The sequence below is a fragment of the Myxine glutinosa genome, chromosome 10, assembly GCF_964187855.1.
Source record: "Myxine glutinosa chromosome 10, kmMyxGlut1.1, whole genome shotgun sequence".
In the NCBI taxonomy this organism is placed as follows: domain Eukaryota; kingdom Metazoa; phylum Chordata; class Myxini; order Myxiniformes; family Myxinidae; genus Myxine; species Myxine glutinosa.
The window spans coordinates 131,473,072-131,486,620 of NC_136270.1; the positions used below are offsets into that span (position 1 = coordinate 131,473,072).

General features: G+C 41.6%; 1 protein-coding gene across 4 annotated transcripts in view; it reads left to right on the plus strand.

Annotated features, from left to right (window-relative positions):
* LOC137433372 (collagen alpha-4(VI) chain-like) overlaps positions 1 to 13,549 on the plus strand; it is a 282,309-nt gene that overhangs the window by 249,247 nt on the left and 19,513 nt on the right. For 2 of the 4 annotated variants that reach the window (XM_078786122.1, XM_078786123.1), the window contains exon 43: positions 13,000 to 13,170. The exons of the other annotated variants lie outside the window; for them this stretch is intronic. In XM_078786122.1, coding sequence (XP_078642248.1) covers positions 13,000 to 13,170 — 171 coding nt within the window. The remainder of the gene's footprint in view (positions 1 to 12,999; positions 13,171 to 13,549) is intronic. 4 annotated transcript variants of the gene reach the window in all.

Below are 13,549 nucleotides of genomic sequence, written 5' to 3' on the forward strand. Positions count from 1 at the left end.
ATTTGAGTTCCCGTAAACACAAAAACAGTCTCGGAGCTTTAATAGAGAATCGTAGATATATAAGATATCGATTAATAGAGTATCATAGATATATAAGGTATCGATTAATAGAGTATCATAGATAAATAAGATATCGATTAATAGAGTATTGTAGATATATAAGATATCGATTAATAGAGTATCATAGATATATTAGGTATCGATTAATAGAGTATCGTAGATAAATAAGATATCGATTAATAGAGTATCACAGATAAATAAGATATTGATTAATAGAGTATCATAGATAAATAAGATATCGATTAATAGAGTATCGTAGATATATAAGATATCGATTAATAGAGTATCATAGATATATAAGGTATCGATTAATAGAGTATCGTAGATAAATAAGATATCGATTAATAGAGTATCATAGATAAATAAGATATCGATTAATAGAGTATCGTAGATATATAAGATATCGATTAATAGAGTATCACAGATAAATAAGATATCGATTAATAGAGTATCATAGATAAATAAGATATCGATTAATAGAGTATCGTAGATATATAAGGTATCGATTAATAGAGTATCGTAGATAAATAAGATATCGATTAATAGAGTATCGTAGATATATAAGGTATCGATTAATAGAGTATCGTAGATATATAAGATATCGATTAATAGAGTATCATAGATATATAAGGTATCGATTAATCGAGTATCATAGATATATATGATATTGATTAAAGATATCGTAGATATATAAGGTATCAATTAATAGAGTATCGTAGATAAATAAGATATCGATTAAGAGTATCGTAGATATATAAGGTATCGATTAATAGAGTATCGTAGATATATAAGGTATCGAATAAAAGAGTATCGTAGATATATAAGGTATCGATTAATAGAGTATCATAGATATATAAGATATTGATAAATAGAGTATCATAGATATATAAGGTATCGATTAATAGAGTATCATAGATATATTAGGTATCGATTAATAGAGTATCGTAGATAAATAAGATATCGATTAATAGAGTATCATAGATAAATAAGATATCGATTAATAGAGTATCGTAGATATATAAGATATCGATTAATAGAGTATCATAGATATATTAGGTATCGATTAATAGAGTATCGTAGATAAATAAGATATCGATTAATAGAGTATCATAGATAAATAAGATATCGATTAATAGAGTATCGTAGATATATAAGATATCGATTAATAGAGTATCATAGATAAATAAGATATCGATTAATAGAGTATCATAGATAAATAAGATATCGATTAATAGAGTATCATAGATAAATAAGATATCGATTAATAGAGTATCGTAGATATATAAGATATTGATTAATAGAGTATCGTAGATATATAAGGTATCGATTAATAGAGTATCATAGATAAATAAGATATCGATTAATAGAGTATCGTAGATATATAAGATATCGATTAATAGAGTATCATAGATATATAAGGTATCGATTAATAGAGTATCGTAGATAAATAAGATATCGATTAATAGAGTATCATAGATAAATAAGATATCGATTAATAGAGTATCGTAGATATATAAGATATCGATTAATAGAGTATCACAGATAAATAAGATATTGATTAATAGAGTATCATAGATAAATAAGATATCGATTAATAGAGTATCGTAGATATATAAGATATCGATTAATAGAGTATCATAGATATATAAGGTATCGATTAATAGAGTATCGTAGATAAATAAGATATCGATTAATAGAGTATCATAGATAAATAAGATATCGATTAATAGAGTATCGTAGATATATAAGATATCGATTAATAGAGTATCACAGATAAATAAGATATCGATTAATAGAGTATCATAGATAAATAAGATATCGATTAATAGAGTATCGTAGATATATAAGGTATCGATTAATAGAGTATCGTAGATAAATAAGATATCGATTAATAGAGTATCGTAGATATATAAGGTATCGATTAATAGAGTATCGTAGATATATAAGATATCGATTAATAGAGTATCATAGATATATAAGGTATCGATTAATCGAGTATCATAGATATATATGATATTGATTAAAGATATCGTAGATATATAAGGTATCAATTAATAGAGTATCGTAGATAAATAAGATATCGATTAAGAGTATCGTAGATATATAAGGTATCGATTAATAGAGTATCGTAGATATATAAGGTATCGAATAAAAGAGTATCGTAGATATATAAGGTATCGATTAATAGAGTATCATAGATATATAAGATATTGATAAATAGAGTATCATAGATATATAAGGTATCGATTAATAGAGTATTGTAGATATGTAAGGTATCGATTAATAGATTATCACAGATTTATAAGGTATCGATTAATAGAGTATTGTCGATATATAAGGTATCGATTAATAGAGTATCGTAGATATATATGGTATCGATTAATAGAGTATCGTAGATATATAAGGTATTGATTAATAGAGTATCGTAGATATATAATATATTGATTAATTGAGTATCGTAGATATATAAGGTGTTGATTAATAGAGTATCATAGATATATAATATATTGATAAATAGATATCGTAGATATATAAGGTATCGATTAATAGAGTATTGTAGACAAATAAGATATCGATTAATAGAGTATCGTAGATATATAAGGTATCGATTAATAGATTATTGTAGATATGTAAGGTATCGATCAATAGATCATCGTAGATAAATGAGATATCGATTAATAGAGTATCTTAGATATATAAGGTATCAATTAATAGAGTGAATGAATGAATGAATGATCGTTTTAAGGCCATTTTCCCCGCTAAAGCGGGGGTTAGCCTTGCGGGCCCCATGACAATCATGGTTCCCTGTTTTGAGGCAATGTTTTTATGGCCGGATGCCCTTCCTGACACCAACCCTTGGTCACGCTCTTACGATACGCAGGGATACGGTGTACCTATTCTAAATCGGGGTACACACCGTGATCATTCATCCCAGCAAGCTGGTACTCAATTTGCCGACCTCGGAAGGATGACAGGCTGAGTCAACCCCCCTTGCGTCAATTCAGCGATCGACTGGGATTCGAACTCAGGATCCTACGATCCCAAGCCGGCACCCTAACCGCTAAGCCAACACCAGGCCAACACCAATTTATCAATTAATAGAGTATCATAGATATATAAGGTATCGATTAATAGATCATCGTAGATATATATGATATTGATAAATAGATATCGTTGGTATATAAGTTTGGATTTATGCCAGGAAGAGGAACGACTGACGCGCTCTTTATTGTGAGGCAGTTGCAGGAGAAGTACATGGAGAAGAGGAAGAAGTTGTTTCTTGGTTTTGTTGATCTGGAGAAAGCATTCGATAGGGTTCCACGCAAAGTATTGACATGGGCATTGAGGAAGTTAGGAGTGGAGGAATGGTTGTTCAGAGTAGTGATGGCAATGTACAAAAGAGCGCGCACAGCTGTAAGGACGAAGGACGGGAACAGTGGTGAGTTTGAGGTGAAGGTGGGAGTGTATCAGGGGTCGGTACTAAGTCCACTACTATTTGTAGATGATGGAGGTGCTGGCTCAGAATGTAAAGGAGGGTTTACCGTGGGAGTTGTATGCAGATGATCTAGTGTTGATTGCGGAAAGTATGGATGGACTGAAGGAAAAGATGAACAAGTGGAAGGAATGTATGGAGACAAAAGGTCTGAAGGTGAATATCGGAAAGACGAAGGTGATGGCAAGTGGTAAAGCATGTGGTGAGGTGGAAAGAACTGGGAAGTGGCCATGTGCTGTGTGCAGAAAGGGTGTCGGAGTGAACTCCATTCAATGTACAATGTGCGCTGAGTGGGTTCATCAAAAATGTAATGGTCTGAGAGGATCATTAACCACTAACCAGTGTGGCAGCTACATTCAAATGCAAGGTGTGCATAGAGGGAGCTGCAGATTTTTTTTTTTTTTTTTTTTTTTTTTTTTTTTTTTTTTTTTGTATACAATATCGAGGCTCGTGAAAGAGCGAACATTAATCACATGAACACACAGAAGGACAAACCGACACATAAAACATATAACATAGGGAGCGGTAGACAAGATGGGGAGAGAGGGGGAAGGACACAAACACAACATTTGAGAGCAGGGACCGAGAGACATGGAGACATCGAGAGATCTGAGAGAGGGCGAGGGCTTTGGGGGGGGGGGGGGCGTGGGAAGGGGGCAGTGGGAGAGGTATAAAACATATGGACACTGCCAGGACTTCCAGGAAAGAAGTTGGAATTTCAAACAAGGTGGATCTGGGGTGAATTAGCGGGGGTAGAAAAGATCAAGGTTTTGGATGGGGGAAGATAAGAGATGGTGGTGAACAGCTGTTTTAAAGACCTGGAGGGAGGAGTGGGATTGAAGGGAGTGAGGGAGTTTGTTCCAGAGGCGGGAGAAAAGAGGAATGAAAGAGTGAAGGTGAGCGGAGAGCCGAGATTTCGGCAGTTTAACCATCAGAGGGTTGCTGGCAGATCTTGTGCGACCTGTAGGAATATTTGGGGGACAGAGCACAGAGAGAGCTGGGGGTGCAAGGCCGGAGAGGAGTCGGTAGAAGACAGAAAGACCACCTACCTGCCTGCGGTGAGTGAGTGAAAGGCCCTCAGAGATAGCTTCATCGCGGGAGATTCCAATAATTCTGAAAGCTTTGGTTTCAACAGCGTGAAGCCGAGCTAGGTGTGAGGCAGGAGCACCGGCCCATAGGGGAGAACAGTATTCCATTGAGCTGCGGATGAAAGCCTTGTATGTGGTGAGGAGCTCAGGTGTGCCGAGGAAGGACTTCGCACGACGGAGGATGCCCAGTCGGCGACTGGCTTTGGAGGCCAGCTTGGAAATGTGGTTTTCCCAAGAAAGATCATGGCAGATAGTGAGACCCAAAATCTTGAGCGACAGAACTTCTTGGAGAGGATTGTTGAGAAAGTAGATGGGAGGGTTGTCCAGTCGATCTTTTCGGAGAGACATAGTAAGAGTGTGAGATTTGTCAGGATTGAAAGACATGTTCCACTTGTTTGACCAGTCTGTGATTTTGTCCAGGTCTTCAGAGAGTGAGGAGGCAGCAGACTGCCGATCTGAGGGAAGAGGAATGGAGCGGCAGAGAGTGGAGTCATCAGCAAAGAGATAGAGAGGATTTTCGAGAGAGTCAGAGAGATCATTGATGAAGACCAGAAAAAGCACGGGGCCCAGAACACTGCCTTGGGGAACTCCAGCCTGAACAGGAAGAGGAGATGAGAGAAACCCATTCAGGGCCACACGTTGACGACGACTAGAGAGGAAGTCCGCCAGCCATGCGTGGAGATTTCCATGGATACCAAAGGAGGAGAGTTTGGTGAGCAGAGCGGGGTGCCAGACCGTGTCGAAGGCACGTGATATGTCGAGGGAGACAGCTCTAATTTCCTGTTTGGCATTGAGGACCTCCATCCATTGTTGAGACAGCAGAAGCAGCATGTCCAGAGTGGAGTGACCTGGTCTGAAACCAAATTGATGATCAGAGATCAAGCCATTGGAGAAGAGGAAAGATTTCATATCAGAAGCAATGATGGATTCCATGACTTTGCTGATAATTGGGAGAAGGCTGATTGGTCTGTAGTTGCTAGGATCTGTTTTTGCACCTTTTTTGTGCAAAGCGGTGATGTTGGCTGATTTCCAAGCAGATGGCAGTTGACCTTGAGCAAAAGAGAGGGTGAAGAGAACAGAGAGAGGGTGAGATAGAGCAGCAGAGCAGGATTTTAGGACCCGTGGGCTGATGCCGTCGGGTCCAGTTGCAGAATCAGAGTCGAGGGTTGACAGAAACTTTTCCACCTTGTCAGGAGGAAAGGACACGGAGTCCAGGAGCAGCAGGGTACGACTGGGTATGGTGGGTACAGAGAGGGATGGGTTTGGGACACAAGATTTAGAGGCAAACACAGAGTTGAGGCATTCAGCTTTTTCACGTGCGGAGTCAGCTGTGTAGCCGTTTGAGGTAAGGGAGGGGATGGATGGGGAACAAACACCAGAAACGGATTTGACCAGACGCCACCAGGATTTGGAAGAGGGAGACAGATAAGAGAGTTCGGTCTTGAGAATGGAGAGATATTGTTTCCTGGCTCTCCTGAGGGTGGACACACACTTGTTTCGGGCTTTGTGAAAGGAAATGAGATTTCCTTCCGTTGGATTTGCTTTCCAGGAGACGAAGGCAAGTTGTTTCTGGGCAACAGCCTCACCACAAGATTCAATGGAGATGGAGGAAATGTTGAGTTGGATCTTGGAGATGGTGTGAAGCTGGAAGGTGTGAAAACATTTTGCTACCTCGGAGACATGCTGAATGGAGAAGGTGGATCAGACTCGGCAACGGTTGCTCGAGTGAGATGTGCATGGAAGAAGTTTCGGGAACTGAGTGGCGTGCTGATGAGGATTGGAGTGTCGTTGAAGCTGAAGGGCAAGGTGTATGTTGCATGTGGGAGAAGTGTTATGAATTATGATTTATGGGAGCGAGACATGGGTAATGAACATAGAGCAGCAACCTGGAAGGGTGGAAATGCGAATGGTTCGGTGGATGTGTGGAGTATCGTTGAGAGAGAGAAAGACAAATGATGAATTGCGAAAGATGATGGGAATAGAGCCTGTGATTGATGCTGTGAAGAGGAACAGGTTGAGATGGTTTGGTCATGTGTTGAGGAAGGATGAAAGTGACTGGTTGAGAAGAGTGATGGAAATGAATGGAGAAGGAAGTAGAGGACGGGGAAGATCTTGAAAGACTTGGCTATAGATGGTGGAAGAAGAAATGCGGGCAAGGGGGTTAACAAGGAGAGATGCAGAATATAGGGCAAAATGGAGAAGATTGTCATGGGGACCGCAAGGCTAACCCCCGCTCCAGCAGGGAAAATGGCCTTAAAATGCATGTTGTGTTGTTGTTGTAGGTATATAAGGTATCAATTAATAGAGTATCGTAGATATATAAGGTATCAATTAATAGAGTGTCGTAGATATATAAGGTATCGATTAATAGAGTATCGTAGATAAATAGGATATCGATCAATAGAGTATCGTAGATATATAAAGTATCGATTAATAGAGTATTGTAGATAAATAAGCTATCGATTAATAGAGTATCATCGATATATAAGGTATCGATTAATAGATCATCGTAGATAAATGAGATATCGATTAATAGAGTATCGTTGATAAATATGATATCGATTAATGGAGTATCGTAGATATATAAGGTATCAATTAATAGAGTATCGTAGATATATAAGGTATCGATTAAAAGAGTATCGTAGATAAATGAGATATCGATTAATAGAGTATCGTAGATAAATATGATATTGATTAATAGAGTATCGTAGATATATAAGGTATCAATTAATAGAGTATCGTAGATATATAAGGTATCGATTAATAGATCATCGTAGATAAATGAGATATCGATTAATAGAGTATCGTAGATAAATATGATATCGATTAAAAGACTATCGTAGATATATAAGGTATCGATTAATAGAGTATCGTAGATATATATGTTATCGATTAAAAGAGTATCGTAGATATAGAAGGTATCAATTAATAGAGTATCGTAAATATATAAGGTATCGATTAATAGAGTATCGTAGATATATAAGGTATCGATTAAAAGAGTATCGTAGATATAGAAGGTATCAATTAATAGAGTATCATCGATATATAAAGTATCGATTGCAAGAGTATCGTAGATATATGAGGTATCGATTAATAGAGTATCATAGATATATATGGTATCATAGATATATAAGGTATCATAGATATATAAGGTATTGGGACCTCCGCTTCCGGTCCCTCGAGCAAGGAAGCGACTTCGACCTCTGCACGGCATCAAAGTTTAAGTATTTTCCCATTTGTGTCTTTGTCAAATTTCCACTCGTTATTTCATTGTGTATGTGTTACTATGTGTTTCCAGTTAGTGTTGGTTTGTAATTCGTGCAAACTTGTGTATAATTAATCGTTTTCTGTTCGCACCGAGTGCGCGGCCTGTTAACTTGAGGCTTCCCTCCCCCCATCTGTGTTTTGTGAATTTAAGTTATTTCCTTCTCTGTATTGTTATTTCTTAGATTTTCTCTTCTCCCCCTAACTTCCCCGAACATCTACCCTTTGTCTAACGTTTTAAATACAAAACAAAATTTTTTTCCCTTCTATCCTCACGCGCACGTGTGCTTGTTGTCTCGCCCCGCCCCCTTTATCTCCTTTTCTTCCACCTCTTCTTTCCAACTCCAGCCGATACTCGCCTTTCCAAGTTTCCTCCATCCATCCTTCCCTCCCTCTCATTCTAGATCCTCAATGTCATCCATCCTCCATCTCATTTATCCCTTTCTCCTTTCTCTGATCCTTGTGCTCACTTCAGGGACTTTTCGCAGATTGTTTTTCACGGTTTTGTTTAAATGTGTTTAAACTTTCCCCTGCAGTGTTTTATTCAGTGGTTTATTACAACACGCTGTTTTCTTCCTATTTAAAAGGCTTTTTTCAATTTCCTCATGAAATCATTCCATTTCAAAAAAAAATTCAATCTCTTACAGTCATTCCTTTCTACATTCTCTAAACTCACCTTCATTCCACCCCTCCTCTATCATTTTCAAACGGATCTCTGACTTGAAAATCACAATAAACCCAGCTTGTAATAAATGTTTGTTTTTCATGAATCATCCACTTTCTAAACTCCCCCCTCACCCATCCCCTCCAAAACTTCCCCCTCACCCCTCCCTTTCAATTCTCCCTCCTCACCCCTCCCCTCTTAAACCCCCCTCACTCCTCCCCTCCTAAACTCCCTCCTCACCCCTCCCCTTCAAAACTCCTCCCTCACCCCTCCCTTTCAATTCTCCCTCCTCACTCCTCTCCTCTTAAACCTCCTCACTCCTCCCCTCCTAAACTCCCTCCTCAACCCTCCCCTTCAAAACTCCCTCCTAACCCCTCCGCTTCAAAACTTCCCCCTCACCCCTCCCCTTCAAAACTCCCTTCCCCCACCCCTCCCCTCCTAATCTTACCCCCCCCCCCATCCCCGACTATTTTTCTCCAATTCTCCCCCCTCCTCCTCAAAGCTGCAGCCTCCCCACTTCCTCTCCCTTCTATCTCATACCTCCACCTCCTCCAACCTTCGACTTTGCTCTGCCCCTCCCCCCCTCAAACAACACCTCACTGTGCATCTTCACATCACCATCAAACCTTTTGTCCTCCTCATCCTTCCTTTTTTCCTAACCCTTCTGCAATTTCCGACACACTATCAACAGCTCTCCCTACCTCCCCCCCTCTCACACCTCATCTTCCCCTACCCCTCCCCTCCCCTGTCCCGTACCCAATGCTCCTCCTCCCTCTTCCTTAACAGTATGGACCTCAAACATCCGGGGGCTCAAACCTGATTGATCTCTCCATACAGGTTGCTTCTGACAAACCAGACGTAATCTGCTTAACAGAAACTTTCCTCCTTCAAGATGTCTCTGATTCCTTAAAATCTCTTCCTGGTTACTCCCTCCTCCGGTAACGCAGAAGTCCTGAGATACACCGGTATCACAGATAAACCAATGCCTCGTCCTGGTGGTGGGGTTGCTATCTTTATCAAAAACTCTTCCTCACTCTCCTTGCACTGCCCTCCCTCCACCCCACCCCCAGGAGTACCTCTGGCTACGGCTTCCTCTCCGCTCCCACCTTTTGTTAATATTTGTTCTGTACCGTCCTCCAAACAGTGATGACTCCATTTACATCTCCCTGTCTGACAACATGGACCAACTTCTATCCACTCATCCCAACTCTCTCTTCCTCACATGTGGCGATTTCAACTGTCATAATGCCAGCTGGCTGGGTGTGGGTACTTCTCACACCAGCGATGGCACCTTAGTAAAGGACTGCTGCGACTCACTGGGACTGACACAACCTGTCAATTTCCCAACCCGGATCTCAGTCAATGGAGTATCTTCTCTTCTTGACTTGGTTATGACTAACTTCCCTGCAAATGTCTGCTACTCTTCTTCTGCTCCAATCGGTTCTTCTAATCATTTCCTTGTTAAAGTGGACATCTCACTGGCCATTCTCAGAGAGCCTCCTCAGCGTCAACGAGTCTGGCATTTCACTCAGGCCGACTGTCACGGTCTTCAAGCAGCCACAATCATCTGGACTGATCTCCCATCTCTACTGCGTCTGACATCAACTCTTCCTGGGAATTCTTCCGAAGTAAACTGCTCTCTCTCATGCACAGATTTATCCCATCTCGTCTTCAGTTGTCATACCCTTCCTCCCGTCCATGGTACCATGAAGCTTGTGGTGAGGCAGTTGCCATGAAGCAACTTGCCTTCACCTCATGGAAGGCTAATCCAACTGAAGGTAATCTCAGTTCCTTTCACCAAGCATGGAACAAGTGTGTGTCCACCCTCAGGAGAGCCAGGAAACAATATCTCTCTACTCTCAAGACTGAACTCTCAAACCTGTCTCCCTCCTCCAAATCCTGGTGGCGTCTGGTCAAATCTGTTTCTGGTGTTTGTTCCTCTTCCATCCCCTCCCTTACCTCAAATGGCTACACAGCTGACACCGCACATGAAAAAGCCAAATGCTTCAACTCTGAGTTTGCCTCAAAATCTTGTGTCCCGAACCCATCTCTCTCTGTACCCACCTTTCCCAATCAAACCGAGCTGCTCCTGGACTCTGTGTCTTTCTCTCCTGACAAGGTGGAGAAGTTTTTGTCAAACCTCGACTCCGATTCTGCAACTGGACCAGACGGCATCAGCCCAGTTACGCTGTCGCACTGTCCCAGCCGAAGCCCCACGCGCAACAGTATCGCCATGCCCAAGGAGAGAATCTTACTTTGAGGCGTTCAGCCATAATCCCTCAGAGGATAGCTTCGCACCGCTGGCTGCTCAGTCAGATGCATGCGCCAAGTGTCTGAACCTGTGGTTCCTCTCGTACTGAGCGGGGTTGCTGTCCCGGCTACAATAGCATCAGTAGGGTGAAACTAACCTGTCTCACGATGGTCTAAACCCAGCTCACGTTCCCTGTTAGTGGGTGAACAATCCAACGCTTAGCGAATTCTGCTTCACAATGATAGGAAGAGCCGACATCGAAGGATCAAAAAGCGACGTCGCTATGGACGCTTGGCCGCCACAAGCCAGTTATCCCTGTGGTAACTTTTCTGACACCTCTTGCTTAAAACCCAAAAAGTCAAAAGGATCGCGAGGCCACGCTTTCACTGTCTGTATTTGTACTGAAAATCAAGATCAAGCGAGCAAGGTCATCTGCCATCAACTTGGAAATCACCCAACATTACCGCTTTACACAAAAAGGTGCAAAAACAGATCCTTGCAACTTCAGACCAATCAGCCTGCTCCCAATAATCAGCAAGGTCATGGAATCGATCATCGCTTTTGACGTCAAATCCTTCCTCTTCTCCAATGGCTTGATCTCGGATCATCAATTTGGATTCAGAGCAAGTTATTCTACTCTGGACATGCTGCTTCTTCTGTCTTAACAATGGATGGAGGTCCTCTATGCCAAACAGGAAATCAGAGCTGTCTCCCTCGACATATCACGTGACTTCAACATGGTCTGGCACTCCGCTCTGCTCACCAAACTCTCCTCCTATGGTATCCATGGAAATCTCCACGCATGACTTGCGGACTTCTTCTCTGGTCTTAGTCAACGTGTGGCCCTGAATGGGTTTCTCTCATCTCCCCATCTCCTGTTCTTGTTCAACAATCCCCTTCCTGTTCAGGCTGGAGTTCCCCAAGGCAGTATTCTGGGCCCTGTGCTTTTTCTGGTCTTCATCAATGATCTCTCCGACTCTTTGGAAAATCCTCTCCATCTCATTGCTGATAACTCCACTCTCTTCCGCTCCATACCTCATCCCTCAGATCGGCAGTCTGCAGCCTCCTCACTCTCTGTAGACCTGGACAAAATCACAGGCTGGTCAAACAAGTGGAACAGGTCTTTCAATCCTGATAAATCTCACACTCTCACTATGTCTCTCCGAAAAGACCGACTGGACAACCCTCCCATCTACTTTCTCAACAATCCTCTCCAAGAAGTTCTGTCACTCAAGCTTTTGGGTCCCACTATCTGCCATGATCTTTCCTGGGAAAACCACATTTCCAAGCTGGCTTCCAAAGCCAGTCGCCGACTGGGCATCTTCCGTCGTGCGAAGTCCTTCCTTGGCACACCTGAGCTCCTCACCACATACAAAGCTTTCATTTGCAGCTCAATGGAATACTGCTCTCCCCTCTGGGCCGGTGCTCCTGCCTCACACCTAGCTCGGCTTCACGCTGTTGAAACCAGAGCTTTCAGAATCATTGAAATCTCCCGCAATGAAGCCAACTCCGAGGGCCTTTCACTCACTCACTCACGGCAGGCAGGTGTCTTCTACCGACTCCTATCTGGCCTTGCTCCCCCAGCTCTGTCTGTGCTCTGTCCCCCAAATATTCCTACAGGTCGCACAAGATCTGCCAGCAACCCTCTTATGGTTAAATTGCCAAAATCAAGACTCTCTGCTCACTTTCACTCCTTCATTCCTCTTTTATCCCGCCTCTGGAACAAACTCCCGCACTCTGTTCAATCCCACTCCTCCCTCCAGGTCTTTAAAACAGCTGTTCACCACCATCTCTTATCTTCCCCCATCCAAAACCTTGATCTTTTCTACCCCGTTTAATTCACCGCAGATCCACTTTTTTGAAATTCCGACTTCTTTCCTAGAAGTCCTAGCAGTCTCCATGTGTTTTTTTTTACCTCTCCCACCCACCCCCCGCCTTCCCATGCCTCCCCCCCCCCAAGCCCTCTCCCTCCCACAGATCTCCCGATGCCCCTGCTTTCCATCTTGTCTCCCGCTCCCTTTATCACATGTTTTATGTGTCAGTTTGTCTTTTTACACGAGCCTCGATCTTACACGATCTCTTTCACGATCTCTTACACGAGCCTCAATGTTGTATACAAAAAAAAAAATCGATGTGGATCATAAGCTGCTACCCGCTTGTACTCTTTGCCACCACTCAGATCGCTGTCATGGTCGCTTTGACTCGGGCTTGGCTTGCCGTGAGTTCCGCCAGTTCTGGTACTTTGATCAAGAGACGGATTCTTGTCGTCGGTTCTGGTATGGAGGCTGCGGTGGAAATGGAAATCGCTTTGCCTCAGAGGAAGAATGCTTTCAATTCTGCTTGGAGTCAAGTAAGGCATGAGCTTAAGGCATGAGCTTAAGGCATGAGCTTAAGGCATGAGCTTAAGTCAAAGCAACTCACATTAGGCAAACAAAAAGGGGGATAACTCTGAAATACGTCCTAACTAAAGTCATAAGTGATGTTCTTGTCGTCAGTTTGTTATCCGACATTCATTCAGGTTACCTTAATAATCAATAAACTAAGTTGAAGGTAGTTACAGGTTTCAAGGAAACTTAAGCACAGGAAATAGTGTTTCATCCCATCACATTTATTTATTTATATAACTGTAAGGGGAAATCAAGTGCAATTTCATAAACTGAATTACTATAAGCTGATGATTCTCAATGTGTTTCACTTTACATTTTTGTATGAAAAATATGTGCTTTAAA